The 16383-nt window shown below is 44.7% G+C and overlaps 2 protein-coding genes across 2 annotated transcripts in view; both read left to right on the forward strand.

The window, feature by feature from the left end:
* shq1 (SHQ1, H/ACA ribonucleoprotein assembly factor) overlaps positions 1-2858 on the forward strand; it is a 21580-nt gene extending 18722 nt beyond the window's left edge. Inside the window, exon 11 of the mRNA XM_077013691.1 lies at positions 2839-2858. Coding sequence (XP_076869806.1) covers positions 2839-2858 — 20 coding nt within the window. The remainder of the gene's footprint in view (positions 1-2838) is intronic.
* Positions 2859-4002: 1144 nt separating this feature from the next.
* LOC143521131 (contactin-4-like) overlaps positions 4003-16383 on the forward strand; it is a 29967-nt gene continuing 17586 nt past the window's right edge. The window contains exons 1-2 of the mRNA XM_077013692.1: positions 4003-4079; positions 13946-14073. Coding sequence (XP_076869807.1) covers positions 4003-4079; positions 13946-14073 — 205 coding nt within the window. The remainder of the gene's footprint in view (positions 4080-13945; positions 14074-16383) is intronic.

Here is a 16383-nt window from a genome sequence, read left to right on the forward strand (position 1 = left end):
ACCCACTCCTGTCCTTCCTCACGTCCCATTGCTCAGCGTCCAGGTCCATTGTAGGGCTCTGAAAGCAGCACTAGATCTGAGACGATAACCCTCTCTAGTGTCCCTCTAGTGTCCCTCTAGTGTCCCTCTAGTGTCCCTCTAGTGTCCCTGCTACTCCACCACCTTCTTTCCCCAACAACCACTTTTTTTCTCTTTTCCCCTTCTTTAAATGTCTTGTTCATATTGTGTGTGTTATTAGCAGCAACAACAGCACGGGTGCTTATTAGCGCCATTCGTCTCCAACTGCAGCAGTGCAGTGCTGGTGCTGCAGGAAGTGTCTGCTCAGCACACGTTTCTTGGGATGCATCACTGTGATTTTGGGCCTCTGGTGGCGTGTGCACACACACACACGGGTGCAATCGCACCAAAGCATGCGCAAGAACAAGTAATTTCACTCAATTGAAATAACGAGTATCTCGAGCACTGGTAGGGTGAAAAAATACAAGTTACAATCATCGTCTTCAGACATGAGTAATACGTTATGGGTCATTTGTTCATTCTTTCTTTCTTTCATTTTTTGACCAATCTCTCCTTTATCTTTGATTGTCTCTATAAACATCAAAGATAATTCTCACCTCATAAGGATAGCGTGACTATGTGCATATTTACACGTGATGGATAAAGCTGATGGAGAAAGCAGACTTGGCTAATTGGGCTGGGTGGTGTGAGTGGGCCACTGTGGCTGCCGTCTCCCGAGTCAGGGCCCGGGTGTTAATCAGGTTCTGGGCACAGCCTCGGTGGGGGGTCATGGTTCCTGCCACCCTGACTCTTATCAGCAGTACTGCGTCCCTGTGCGAGCTCAGGATTGGCAGACGGGCCAGACTGGATGAAAAATGTGTGTGTGTGTGTGTGTGTGTGTGTGTGTGTGTGTGTGTGTGTGTGTGTGTGTGTGTGTGTGTGTCTGTGTGTGTGTGTGTGTGTGTGTCTGTGTGTGTGTGTGTGTGTGTGTGTGTGTGTGTGTGTGTGTGTGTGTGTGTGTGTGTGTGTGTATGGGGTGGGTGAGGGTCAGATCAACAGGATTACATCTACTCACACTGAGGTGTATTTGTGTGTGTGTATGCATGTGTGAGTATATATAAGAGACAGAGGGAGATAGAGAGAGAGAGAAATAGAGAACATCACAGCTGCCTGCAGTTTACATATCCAAAGTTGGTGTTGGTGCTTGTCAAACAAAGTGGCGGTGTGTTTGCATGGAGGTTTCGCTGCTGGTGTCCTTCAGCTGTTCTGTGTGTGCACGTGTGCACCCAAGAGGAACCGAGTGGTTGGAAACACTCGCCACACAAACCCTGCACTTAGAAGGTGTGACTTTGAAATAGATTTTCAATTCAGCATTGCATCCTCACTTGACTGAACTCTCTCTTTTGTTTTTTTTCCTCTGGGCACAGACAGCATCTACATCTGATTACATATCTCATTCTCTGCACCTCTCTTGGTATTTGGTTAATCTGTCTTGCTTAGATGTTGTGGAATCAGTGGAAATCTACAATGTAAAATGCAAGTCTCTTGAAAATAAACTCATTGCCATGCAATTGGGAAAGTTACCCATTGTGATCAAATTTCTATTTACACATAAAGTGAATAGTTGGCAAATATTTGTTCTTGATTGAAGTTAATGAAATATGTCAATCAATGAAATTATTTTGCAGTAATATTTTAACACAATATCTGTATAACATGGATATGAGGATATTACCATGCAGTGCACTTAGAAACAGCAATTTCATTAGTCTGGAGGTGGTAAGAATTAGAGAAGCCTCTGTTTGCTTGGCATGCTAACCTTTTGTCTTATTATATGCTGCACTGATTGTATTTTTTCAAGGCCCATGAACTCTTATTTTAACCAAACCAATGATTATTATTTATTTTCTGTGCAAACAGTATGGTTCAGCCCACCTACCTGGTCTTTGACACATGGGTAATTAACAAGAAAAATGTGCAGATCACACCTTGTGTGTATGTGTTATAGGTTGTATTGTGGCAGATTAAGCCTTGTCAGAATGGTGGATTGCATTGTCAATAGCTGGATGCCAGCCAAAGAACCTTTTTGCCGAACTGAATGTATTTCTGGAAAATGCTGACTTTCTCTTTAACCCCCAATCCCCCCTTCCAGACAATAGTCGGTTGGAGGGTTGCTTTGTGTGAGTGTGCATGTGTGTGTGCGCATGTGTGTGCATGCATGTCCATACACCCATTCCAACATAAATCCCTGTTGCAGTTGTGGCTTGTTGATCCCTTACACATTCTATTACAGCGATTATATCAGCTGTACCCCTCCACTATTAGATATGACTGCATTTTTTGCCTCGTTCACACCACCCCTGATCCGTTTACCCTGTGAACTCCACGAAACGTGCTGCCGGCCTCGTGGAACCCATAAACAGCCGTGGCTCTCATTAACTACAAACGCCACTCGAGCCGGATAAATAATCAGGCGTATTCTTTTTGTGCGGATCTGGGCTGCGCGAGCCCGCCTGTGCACCTGTCTGGGAGCTGCGACTAATCAAAGCGGGGCGCGCGTGAACTCCTTGTGTAAGATTAATTGCCTTAATTGTGCGAGCTCTCCTCAGCAGAGCTGGAAAGAGGGGAGTGTGTGTCACTGGCAGAGTAATCCATCTTCATAGCTGAGCCCAAACTCCACCTCCCCTCCCTCCCAACCTGCTTTTTTCCCCCTTTTTTTTTGGAAAAAAAGAAAAAGCGAGGGAAGAAGAGAGAGCATAGAGGTGGCTAGCGATGGTGGGTGTGTGGGTGGGGGGGGGGTTGTGTCTGTGAGGGCTGTGTGTCCCTGTTTTCCTCTGTTAGACGAGACGTGCCTCAGATGACATCAGCTGAGGAGCTGAGACGACCAGCGCTCGGCTGACTGTCTGGGAGAAGAGGGTGGGAGGCGGTTAGTGCCTCCGGCGCTCGGACGCGATATGCTTCCCGCCGTAGGGAAATAAATGATATTAAGCCTAACGAAGGAAAAGAAAAACGGTGCAGCGCCACCCGCCCGGCTGCTTCTGGGTCAGGACCGGGATTAAAGCCGCGCTGGCGTTTCAGCGCTGACGTGGCAGGGGTCTCGCCGCTGATCTTTCTGTCCCGGTCCGTCAGGGGCGACGGCCCGTGACCGCCATCACGGGTCTGACGGCGCGGGTGCGGCTCGTTGGTGGTTAAGGCGGCCGGTCCTTTTTTGCACCTGTCCTTTTAAATGCGCGTGTGTGTGTCGGGCAGCAGCGTGTAATGAGCTGACCTGGAGCCATGACTCTGTACACTCCACAACCCAAGAGGCTTCATTACGGTGGTCAGGTGTGCAACAAGCTTTCAGCTCCTGAGAGGAGCTCAGAGTAAAGTGCAGTAGCGGATTAACATGGTCTTCCATGATCTGTACTTGATACCAGTGCACAGTTCTGATAGAACCCTTCATTTTGCTATACAGCATCTGGAAAATAATGTTAAATGCATTTTCAACAGCAAATAAGCCTGCACAGAGGACTGATTCTAATATGTCCAAATTCAGATCAGGTATATGAGATATCATATGTATGGCAAATGTGTGAAGTGAGTTTGATATTGAGGGACATTTGATCTGAATCAGAGCCCATCCTGTAATTTCTGGGCGGGACAAATACAGCTGTTTTCTATTTTGGGACGGGGGACACGTCCCCCCCCATGCCCCATGCTTCCTACACAATGATATATTAGTCCTCATATTTCACTACATTCGTTCATGTCAAGATAGAAGGACAGAAGGGATTTGATACAGAGGTGTAATTTTAAACAAAGGGACAATCTAATGGCAAGTTCATTTTCATTACCCGTGCCTGGCATTGCTGAGAGGAGAATAGGCTTTGTGTCTTTTAAAGAAGATGAAAGGTTGGCCTTAATGTATTATAGAATGAGTTAGAAAGGGAAAAATTTAGGCTGCGCTTCTTTGATCTTGGTGCGGAGGCTAGTGGTGGCCGGGACCCACCGCTGCATGGCACTGGCATGTGTAAGTCCGTCCACCGGGCCAGGGGTAGACCCACCACGCCGGGGTTGGACCGCATCCTCCGGGTGTCGCCGAGGTAACAGTGTTCCAGATGGACCAGGCACGTGCAGTAGGTGTACATCCCACTGTAGTGATAGAGAGAGAGAGAGAGAGAGCGTGACAGAGGGAAGGGGAGAGAGGCAGCCTTGACGACTGTACACTCTTGGACATGAAGTGATTGCTGTCAGGATGATTTCCATTTAAAAGCACATGTGTCACCGAGGCTTCGTTCCAGGTGAATCAAGGCTCGCTGAACGTCAGTTCAAAGAGCCGAAGGTGGAGGAGAGCAGGCTAGCAGCACCACTGTCAGTCCAGATTCAGAGGACATGTCCGATGGCCTAGATCTCTCCACTTATCTAAGTATGGCCTGTCCATTCTCTGCTGTCTTGTTATATCGGAACTGGCTTTAATTTGATTTTCTGCGTTGCTCTTAAATGCTTTTAAAGGTTTTTTTTTTTTTTTTTAAACATGCAGTAAGACGGAGCATCACTCTAACGTTTAATGATTTAGCACAGAAATGCTGATCAATATTGGGCTTGCAGAGGAAAAAGGGGCTCAATGGGCAACACGGTGGCTTGGTGGTTAGCACGTTTGCTTCTCAGCACTGGGGTCTTGGGTTCAAGTCCCTATCTGAGTGAGTTTCCATGTTCTCCTGTGTTTGCGTGGGTTTCCTCCGGAGTGTGTCTTCATGTTCAATAAAAAGTAGTTGTCTGTGTGTGTGTGTGCATGAATGTGTGTGTGTTTGTGTGCCCAGTGGTGGATGGTGCTCTGTCACTAGGGTCTGTCCTCTCTCCCCTTCCTGCACCCCATTCAGTCCCCCAGGGGGCTGTGGATCCCGGTAGAGAGTACGCTGTGCGCAATTGGCTGCCGCTTCTCGCCGGTGTGTGATTGGTAGTGTAAGAGTTGTACCTGTGTTAAAATTGTAAAGCGACCTTGAGTATCTAGAAAGATGCTATATAAGTTGAACATTCATTCATTTAATAACAATGTGGTGCTGGGAGCCCAGTCCTCATGAAGGCGAGAGATGCTGGGAGATGCAGCAAAGGTTCCTTCGCTCCTGATTGGTCCACATCAGTTCTTTCTCAGTCCTGATAATACTTGTATCATTTGTTTCTTGCTTATATACTCAAAATGCCTCTGCTAAGTTTTGACTACCACACTTCTTTCAAACTTTAACATCTTACCTGAGATGCCAGCGTTCGCTTTTCTAGTTTCGAACTTGCCTGCTTATTCCTGCATTTATGATGACCTGTCTGTACTAAACCTGTCAATTTGACAACCTGTCTGTCTGATTTTTGAAATAGCCAGAGTGAAGCCTCTCGATGTTACCTGACTCCTGCATTACACCAATGTTCTTAAATTACATCAGCACATGAGCACTGCACTGTTGTTTAAGGGAATGGTGTTTGTCGTGTTTTAAATGTCTTGTTCAGTTTCTCTCCTTTGAGTCCACTAATATTCTTGCCCAGGCTTTAACATCTGCTTGTAACTGGGAGACTAAATCAGTCCTAATCGCAAGAGACCATCATGTCACATTAGAATATTAGAGACTACCATACCCCCCCCCCCTCACACACACACACAAACACACACGCACACACATGCATATATACACACATTCACCACCATCCAAACTTTCTCTCACCTTGAAGGGATGTGTTCACCTGCCCAAATGTTTACGTGGCTGCCTTATGTTCCCACTTTTAATTTTGCCCTCTTTCTTCCACCAGGGAAGTTTGGCATATTTAATCTTGGGAATGTCATATGAAGGAGAGCACTCTAACCAGCAGAGAATTGGAACATGCCCTAAAGCTTGTAGCTCCCTGCTAATATCAACCTTCTGCTTCTGAAACAGCCCATCACTAGCGCTTTAAAAATGCCAAAAGGAATGTGGTTTTCTTCCTGTAGCCAGGTTTATTGCTAATGTTGACTAAATGACTCTTTAACCAGTGGGACATAATTTGATATAGCAAGCTGCAAGCCTGTGCCACAGAAGATCCATATGTATGGATTTTCTCAGCAGTCAATTGGTCAATCACGATGGTGGACAGGCCATCGACCGGCGCTAATTTTATGTTTACAGACTTACACAATTGAGACTCAACGTTAATTGACGGCATGGGAGAAAAACAGATTTGTTAAGTGAGAAACTTCTATGAGGGGGTCTTTACAAGTTTGAAAACGTCCTCATTATGAATTTTCTTTCCAGATCGTATTTTTCATAAAAAGACTTTTCAAAGATGCATAGGCCTACATCTGGATAAAATTAAAGGTTTTTGAAGTAAAGATGTTTCCTCAGATTAGGTCACTGTGCTCTTTATTGTTCCGTATGCCATGTTGGACTCAGTGGGATTAGCTTTATCTTAGGGGAGCAGGGGGTTGATATCATTTTTCAAAGTAAGAATCATCCAACGCAGCACCAGTAATCCATCTTGGTCCCTGTGCAGAATTCGGGCGGTGCACGTGTAATGTTCTTTATTCCTGGAAGGATCCTGCACAGACAGACAGAGAGAGAGAGAGAGGAGAGAGAGAGAGAGAGAGAGAGAGAGAGAGAGAGAGAGAGAGAGAGAGAGAGAGAGAGAGAGAGAGAGAGAGAGAGAGAGAGAGAGAGAGAGAGAGAGAGAGAGAGTGAGTGAGTGAGTGAGTGAGTGAGTGAGTGAGTGAGTGAGTGAGTGAGTGAGTGAGTGAGTGAGTGAGTGAGTGAGTGTGTGTGTGTGTGTGTGTGTACACCTATGGAAAGGAGTAAAGCTGGAGACCAATTTGCAGAATGTATCAATATACACACTGTCCAGTACTGATAAACACCTCTCTCTCTCTCTCTCTCTCTCTCTCTCTCTCTCTCTCTCTCTCTCTCTCTCTCTCTCTCTCCTACTTTAATTACAAACTGTTCCTCTTTACCTTCTGCAACTGGGAGAAGATACCAGCTAAATGAGAAGGCTTAATTGAGATCATCACCTTTAATACGCTTTGAACCCCATGCAATGTTTAATTCAAGGATATCTAACCATCTCCTGAAATAAAGGAGTAATCAGTTTATAATGATGCCTATTTTAATACAATATCATATAACATGAATACATGTATGTTGCCATGCAGTGCTGTTAGTAACAGTAGATTTGTTTATCTGAAGATGGTAAGAATACAGTAAGCAGTATGCATTCTAAAGTATTCACAGGCATATTTATTAATTCAGTTATTTACACACACACACACACACACACGCACACACACACACACACACACCCATAAGGAAACATTAGTCTCCTCCAAGGGCTGTGTGAATTTATTTCAGATACCTGAATGAAGAGTGTCTTGCGGAGTGAACCGAATCCCGAGCCCCTGTACTAAATCAGCACGCTGAATTATTGAACAGCACTGAACGTGTTAAGAAAATTAGCTCTAGGAAAGTGTCAGGTCAGTGTGTACTTCTCTCTGAGAGGGATAAAAAAAAATAAAAAAATTTCAGTACAGCTGAATTTATGTTGCCTTCTCCCAGACAAATCGGACTCCTTCCTACGCTGCAATAAGAATAAATGTTTGACATTGGTCTGTATTTGTTTTACAAAAGAGAGATTAATACTGTACTTCCATCTGAAGCTCCCAGGTCTGTCCTCTAGCCTTGGCTTTTTATTACAACTCTCCATATCGCCATGGAAACCAATAATACCACAGAGTCGCCTGGAGACAAGGGTCAACACAGAGAGCGCGAGGTTTGGCCCGCGATGGTGTCTTTCTCCAGTTATTTCAATACAACCAGAAGGAAAAGAGAGGAAACAAACACGCACGGGCGCGCGCCCACCGACACGCCACGCCTGTTCCTGGGCGGCAGAGTGAGAGTCTAGACGCTCACTGTCAATCATTTGTTATCGTTGCCACTTATCGGCGGCTACGCGAGCCCCTCAGATGCGACGCAGGGCGAGAAACACTCGTGTTCCTCCACTCAGCTGTGAGCGCCAGCTGACGAAATACGGCACGAACTGGCAGGAAACACCATGAATCATTTTCCAGCTCATTTCCTACTATAAATATCTGCGCCAGTATTCAAGGAGGTTAGAAAGAAGATTGGAGTCCTGCTATTGCCATATACAGTTGTCAGAACAACCCCGACGACGTGTCTAAGCGATTAAATATACAACACTAGCATATGAATTTTATTTAATGTAGAGTAGATTAAGGAAGACGCCCCACTGCCCTGTCACCCAAATAAGCGTGGATGGATGCTTTAACCCATTGGGTTTATTTGAAAACAGACTCCAACCTATGGCTATGTGCTTGTCAGATAGGAACATAATGAATGTTGCGGTTTAAGAGTCATTGAGACAGGCCCATATACACTAAAAAAATCAATATCAATTACCTGGCTATTGGAGAACTGTCAGGAGAAGAACCTTTTTCGCCTTTCTTTCTTTCCTACCACCAACAAGTGATTGCTCTGTTCCGGCGATAAAAGCACGTATTTTCATGTGGCCGTAATTGGGGAGGGGGTTAACCTTGAGGTGGCAAAGATGGCAGAAGAGGCCGGTCCATCAACGGGTCCCTCTTAACAGATCACAGGACCGCCTCGCCGTCTGCCCCAACAGGTTCCGAACACCCGTCCGGCGTGCCGGCAATGTCACCCGTTTTATCAAAAAGGCGGCTGCCCCTCGACAGAGAGGAGCTCGTTCTCCACCTCCGCAGTGCAGAGGAATCTCCCTTCTGGACTGAGCCGGAACGCAGAAGCACATCTGGCTGGGACGCTGGGACCAGGGCCGTTCTTCCCCCTGATGGCGTGCGTGCGCTTCACGAGTGCCCTTCCTTCCTCTAGGCACCTAATCTTTTGATACGATCGTGATTAAAAACAACACCTGCGGGTAGGTCAGAGACGGCCTGTTGTTTTATTTTTTTGGTGAAAGACGTGAGAGTCTTTTGAACACAACGGTGGCTTGTCTCTGTCTTTGTCATGCTGTCACACAAACTGCCAGATATTACCACTGAGAAAAAGTCAAAATACTAAAATAAGGCATGGAAAAGCAGAGAACATGACAAAGAATCACTAGACAGCTGAATGTAGGATATGTCTTCTCTCAACGTCTTCATGATGGTCTTATTTGGTCTCATTTGGCAAAATATGATCAAAAAGTGCAAAGGACATGTTGAGGATACATATTAATTCTTAAAATGGTGTCTGTAAATGAACATGTAGGCTGTTTTCGGTTCATTTTGAAGACAAGTCCAAAGACCTGGAGGCTTCAGAAGTTTCAGAGTCCAGTTTTTGTCCACTGCTGGATATTACAGCAGCTCTCTGTGATTATAAATGTTCTTCTGCTGCCCTTCCTCTTCCTCTTCCTCTTCCTCTTACAGCTCCCTGCTAAAAAGATCTGGGATAAGCTCTCTAATTACATCTAAAATCAACTTTCTGGAAAATATGCAAATTAGTTTGGGCTTTAAAAGACTGGTAAGTGGAAAGTGGAAAATGCCACAGGGCAATAGAGTTTTAAAAGAGAGATGCTTGCAAAGTGCCATTCAGGATGAGTGGTGGGGTTTTCCGGTGTAGTGAGCTTGATCACCACCAACATAACTCAAGTAACACAGAGATGCGCAAACAAGCTGCTAACTCAAATAACACACTGATGTGCCAACGAGCAGCTAACTTACACAACCGTGTTGTCCATGGTGTTTTCCACCTCTTCCACTCAGTCGTGGCTTCTGTGAATTTGCGTGTATATCTTCATCATGTGCGGGTGCATATAGGTGTAGGTGTAGCTAGACGCACTGTAAAGGCACAACAAATTTAACACACCACAGCACAAGGTTAATTAAAAAAAATGATTGCGGGAACTAAAAGATTGCCTGAGTGGGCTTCCTGATCAAACCCACCACGATCCTCATCATGGTGTTATTTACCCCACTAATGAAGACTCCATATAGGCTTCTGAGAAGCATGCAGCCGAATCGAATGTCGACCGTAAGGTGAAGAATCAAAGTAGTCTACAAGATCTCGTAATAACTCGCTCTTCCCTCATGTTTACTAATGATGTTTTCACGGTAATCGGACAGTGAGATGAAATTTGCATGTATATTTGCGAGGGATCACCATTTTAGATCTGGGCCCCACTGGAATAGGTTGTATTGGATTTTGATACAGGTGATGGTGGCTCTATGTGAACAGGTGGCGTGTTGATAGGTTACGTCAAGTGGAACAGAGCTGAGCTGGAGTGGCGTGCACGAGAGCTTCTCTGAGTTTATTAAGTGATACAATTAGGCTGCACCCCCATGAGGACGCCCATACCAAAGACGTGAGCTCAAGCACAGTTTTATTATTCCACTCACGGCTTAATTTCACCAAGACTGCTTCCAGATACAACTTTGAACATACCCACAAAACTCCAGGGTCAGTTTTTACATGCTTTTAATCCTTTTTGAATCAATGCGTTTCTGACTTGCCTGTGAGCCCAGGCATTTCATGAGATTAAAGAAAAGCAAACAAAACTAAATAGCAATAATAAAATCTATAAAATCCATCCAGGAATGGGAAGACTAGTCATTCGGAATTCTGGAAGGATTTTTCCTAGATTTTTTTCCCTCCAGAAGAGTTGCGAGGGTAGATAACAAGGCAAGCCTCCTTCACCACCTGCAATTTCTTTTCACAGAGCAAAGGAAAGTGCCGGAAAGTGCTGTCAGACACCGTTGGTATTGGCGCAGCCACCAGCAGAGATAAAAAGGAATGTGACTGCCCTTGCTCTCCCTCTCACCTTGGGTTTCTGATCCTTCTGCTCACGTGGTACCATGTTGAACAACGTTTAGACCGCTGTTTAGGGATCTGCTCACGACCTAGCCCATCCCCCCACCACCCTGACCCCATCCAACCACCGGAGCTACATGGATGGGTCTCCTGGTAGGAGGGTTATGGATGTACTCTTTAGCCAGTGTTATCCTGAGATAAGAGCCACACTCAGAGTCACTGTGCTGCTGAATTATTGATACGTTCTCCTCCGCACTAACTCAATGGAGAGCTGGCTGCGGACGTGTGTGTGTGTGTGTGTGTGTGTGTGTGTGTGTGTGTGTGTGTGTGTGTGTGTGTGTGTGTGTGTGTGTGTGTGTGTGTGTGTGTGAGACAGAAGTACTCTCTTGGGCCTTGTATCGATGAGCTACAGAATCTGACTCCACAGAACAGCATACCCCAGACGTCTCTGTTCACACAAAAGCCCACACGCAGATTTCGCCATCTAGAATCTCTGTTTGGCACAAATTATTTCTACATTATTGCTACACCTCAAACCAGATATCACTGTTTGGCAAATCTCAAAGATAGCCTGGATATGTCAGCACTCTTTGGGGAATTCGATGCTTTGAAAGTCTTTATTGTGGCTGAAGACAAAACTGCCCTAGACTGATGAACACAGAGACAATGTCCACATGAAGGCAGGGGAAAGAAAGCACTAATGTATCTCTATCAGCTGCGATTGCAGAAGAAAAACCAGGTCGTTACTTGATCTAGATAAGACATTGTGCTGCTACTGTTGCCTTCTTTGTTCCTCTCTAGAGGTTCCTCAGTGGAAGAAACATCTCCACCGTACTTGATAATGGATGTTTCTTAACAGTGAGCAGGGATTATTTTTCCTAATGATGCAAATGTTGTTTTGATATTTTGGGTTCAGAACTACACCACAGAAAGTTCAGAGTAAAGTCCTTCAAATTTTTAATTATAGGTTTCTGCATCTTTTCTTGGTGGAGAATTTAGTTTTTTTAATCACTGACAACACTTGGCCACTCAGATCCCAATGTGAATTTTTTTTATACACCACCTTATGAAATGTACTGGGATAACCTCCCTAATTACAAATGAAATGAACTCTGTGGAAAATACGTTCTTTTTGGTGTCTTTTGGTGTCACAAAAAATGGTGAGTGGAAAGTAGAAAATGATAAAGTTAATGAACAACAACTTCATTAAATGTTAAACTGGAAAAGACACTGGGATTAGAAAAATAACAGTAAAAAGCAGGTTGGCTAAAACCTACTGACAATCCTGAGGCTGTGCCTGTGTCCCGGTCCCACTACCAGTCGCACCTCCGTATGGACTCGTTATAAAGGACTCATCATATATACATCCCGGAGTCCCAGTCATCTTCACAGTCTCTCATGGGTCTGAGTTACTAAGCTTTTTCCCTGTGCCTAGTCTCTGGTTTAAATTGTAATTTCATAAACATTTGCCTGCCAATTGCATCCTATCTCATTGTGCATTATGTTACAGCCAGCCTGGCTAGTTTTCCCAGCTTCAAGATATCAGAGATATCCACAAACATATAACGTCCAGTACCTGAATAGATTCCAACAGTTTCTTTTCTGGAACAGAACCCTAAATGGGTCTCGACCAATCAAAAATTGTGCTTTTGCTTCATTAACAGGTGCATTTCCCTCTTGGATGTTTTACATATTTAAAAAGCCTTTGAGTATGACATGGCACCATCTCTCACTGTGTTTCACACAAGGGAGGCATGGAATTTTATTATTGAGTTGTTTGAATTCTCCAGGCTCTGTGTGCAAACTTTTGGGGAACACCCACACAGTCTCTAAAATAAAATGATATTCTCTCTGCAGTTTGGTGGTGAGTCCAGACAATACCGTTAGCTGAAAGCTCTGCGCACAGATACATTTTGACACACTGGAACCTTGTTAATTACCGTGAAATATATTGTTTGCTTTGATCATTCTCTTTGCATTTGTTAATACAGTCCACAGTTAGTGAAAATGGATTATTCATATTCCATGTTTTGTCCACACCAATTAAGCATGCTCTCTCCCAAGCAATCAGAGCATTTGAAATTGGTGGCATCACTAATGCGACAAAGCATAATTGCATGTGTGTGTGTGTGTGTGTGTGTGTGTGTGTGTGTGTGTGTGTGTGTGTGTGTGTTCATGTGTGTTTGTGTGTCTCTCTCCGTCTCTCTTACTTACATGCACACTAGAAGTTCCTAATGGTGTATGAGCTGTTAATAGTGCATTTCTCTCTCTCTCTCTCTCTCTCTCTCTCTCTCTCTCTCTCTCTCTCTCTCTCTCTCTCTCTCTCTCTCTCTCTCTCTCGCTCTGTCTCACTTTCATTCTCTCTCTCTCTTTTACAAACCAGCCCAGGGCTTTTTCATATTTACAGTTTGCAGATTCAGCAGAGCAGTTGGGATAATTAGAGCTCCTCCAATGCTTAATGAAGAAGTCCTCCCTGTTCTCATTCTTTCAAGGTCGACAGTCCCTCGTCCTCCCTGTTACTGTGGAGAGCACCGCGCTTTGTTAAGGATCACTGACCTTTTCGGCAGCGTTGGGTAGAAGCCCCAGCATGCCTTTATGCTAAGTCTTAAGTCACCGGGTGCTCTTTATAAAAGAGCAGTCTTTCATATCTGTCACTAAGAAAGCTCTTGAAAGTATATATATGCATGCATTATTCTGTATTATTTGAGTGGATTATCAAAATGGTAAATGCACTTGCAGTCTTCTGGGGGCACAGGATCACTGCAGTCATTGAGATGTGAACAGTGTATCGTCTGGTGTTCTTTTTGCTGACAGACCTTATTGTCTATTGCGCTGCGGTCCCCGTGCTGACATGCCTTTTGTCTTACTGCAGGGCGGCCTTGATGCTCAAATGCTTTATTGTTTTACTGCAGGGTGGGTTTGTTGTTGTTTGAATCCGTCTAGTTACAGACAGCCCTGATAAACACAGAGAAAGGGACACAAAAGTGGATTTGTGAAATGGATGCAGGGGACTCAGTGATTGCTCATACAGCACTGATGGGATGTCTGCCGGCCGTGTTGCTACCTAATACCGTTAAACCCTTCTGGCTGTGTGCGAAAGGGCTTGGCCTAGACCTCCGCCTCCAGATAGGTGAAGATTGTACTTTGGGGCCTGGTGTTACAGGCAGCTGTTTGTCCTTCAGGTTGACCATCCTGGAGAACGGGAACCTGCGGATATCGAATGTCACCAAGTCTGACGGCGGCCCCTACACGTGTGAGGCGCGCAACCAGTTTGGGGAAGCAAGCAGCACAGGCACGCTGATGGTGAAAGGTACGTGTGCACACACACGCACACTCGTGCAAACACATAGGCACACACCTTAAGGTACATCAGTCTTTAATGCTTTAATGCTAGTTTGCTCTAGACATCCTTTTTCTTCTTCGCTGAATTAGAAAAAAGCCGAATGGAATGTGTGTGCCCTGTGTTTTTTGCTGGGCAATCACGCTTGTTCCTCATGCCGGTTCCTCACGGTGGTTCCTCACGCATGTTCCTCACTCACGCCTGTTCCTCAAGCCAGTCTCTCACACCGGTTCCTCACATTGGTTCCTCACGCATGTTCCTCAAGCCAGTCTCTCACACCTTTTCTTCACACCGGTTCCTCACGTTGTCTCCACACGTCTGTTCCTCGTGCCTGTTCCTCACACCAGCTCCCTCTGCCTGTGAGGAGCTATGGAATCACAGTGAGGGGAGAAGCTGCTTCATATCCTAATGAGGTAAAAATGGAGCATACTGTCACAACCACAGCGTGGCGGGCCCTGGGGGAGCCTGGATCAGATTTCTGTCAAGTCTCTGCTGCAGCGAGCTTTTAAGCAGTATTTAATATGAATGAGAATGCATGGAGCTGTGGTTTTAGAGTCATTGAAGATGGAGAAAGACGTCACCATCACTCCGAGGGGCAAACATGACCCTGAATGCAACATGGTGGAAGGTTCCATAAACCCAGCTATGGCACAGTTTTAAAGCCCTTCCTTCAGATTGTGTTTTGCACATTCTCTTCGTTACGTTAGAAAAAAAGAACATCTCAATTAAAGAAAATTCAGAGGGGCTTTTTCACTTAAGATCTGTGGAGAGTTCGAAATCATTAACCTACTGTCAAATATTTGAACCTCAACTTATTGTATGTCAACAAAACATTGACCTCGCGTTCATCTGTATTCACAGTGAGCATCGTATTAGGCTATTATTGTTGAGTATGACAAGATAGAAAATGGGGAGAGTGAAAGATATTGATTAGCATACAAAGAGGGACAGATCGCCTCAAACCAGGCGCAGGTGTCAGTTTAAGTGATTGTGCCACTGACAGCTATACGTCATCTCGGGGGAACTGACGAAAGGCAATGTGAAGGCGCAGAGTCAAAATACTTCCCATTTGGGTCTGAACTTCGGTGCAGTCTTCCCCTGCTGATGAAAGAGTCAAGGCAAGCATAATTTGCTTATTCCTGGACCCTCGTGAGTTAGCAATCGCCAAAAGTCCCTTTGAGACACAAAGTCAACAGTGTGGGAACTATATTAGAACACCTTCTGGGCTAGCTGTCCTATTACATTTGAATGCTAGTGGTTGCTATAGAGACTGCTTGGATTTCCTCTCTTGGTCTGTTTTTTTTTTTTGTTGTTTTGTTTTTTTTTTTTTTTGGGGGGGGGGGGGGGGGGGGGGGGGTTTGCTCAAGGAGATCTGGGAATTTGGAATGCAGAAGTTTTCATATGACTCATATTATTATTACTGAATGTGGCTGATTCCCTTCTGCTTACTGCAGACCCTGAAGAGTATTTTAGTAAATTTTAATACATGTACATTTTGACTGACAGAGAAGTGAATAGCTCGTTAATGTAGTCTTCAAAGGCATGCGATGCCTTGGTCAGTATGTGTTCGTATATTCTGATTAAAAATAACCTTGTCATGCATGACACATTCCATATGTTTTGGGTAAGAGAGAGAGAGGTTGAGTGAAGAAGTGACAGAGTTCATTTCCATCTGCTCAACTTGACTCTCAACATAATTCCTGTTAAATTAGTGTCTATATTACACTTTTCTCGTAGTGTCCTCAACATCACAATGACAGCAGACACCAAACGCATGGCAGGTTGGTACCTGCAGTACCTTGCATTCAGACGAGTTCATTTTCACACATATTCACCATCTTAAGTTCAATCACCCTACTGGTGCTAACTGCATCTATTTGCATTGTCACTGCCCTGTATTTTGCACCCTTTGATAGAATCAGCAATACGTCGCATACTTATTATTGTAAGGAAAATCCACACAATAGATAAGACATGTTGCTCTCTTGAAAAATACAGTTCTCTCTACATGCAGCCTGTAGATCAATCTGGACTTTTTTTTTGTTTTGTTTTGGTGTACACAAGTTTGCCTTGTACACACAAAAAGCTTACACAAAAGCACAAAAAATACTTTACAGCTTACACAAAAGCACTGATAACTAAGCACTAATCAGGGTTGGCCTCCTTAGATAGGAAATCACCGTAACACAAAGATCACTCACAGATGGACACCGCCTCCCAACACTGTCTTTCTGCTACGGCACTGTTGGGTAACCGGTCCCACTCAGTTATGCCAAGTTC

This window comes from Brachyhypopomus gauderio, chromosome 8 (assembly GCF_052324685.1).
Source record: "Brachyhypopomus gauderio isolate BG-103 chromosome 8, BGAUD_0.2, whole genome shotgun sequence".
Lineage (NCBI taxonomy): Eukaryota > Metazoa > Chordata > Actinopteri > Gymnotiformes > Hypopomidae > Brachyhypopomus > Brachyhypopomus gauderio.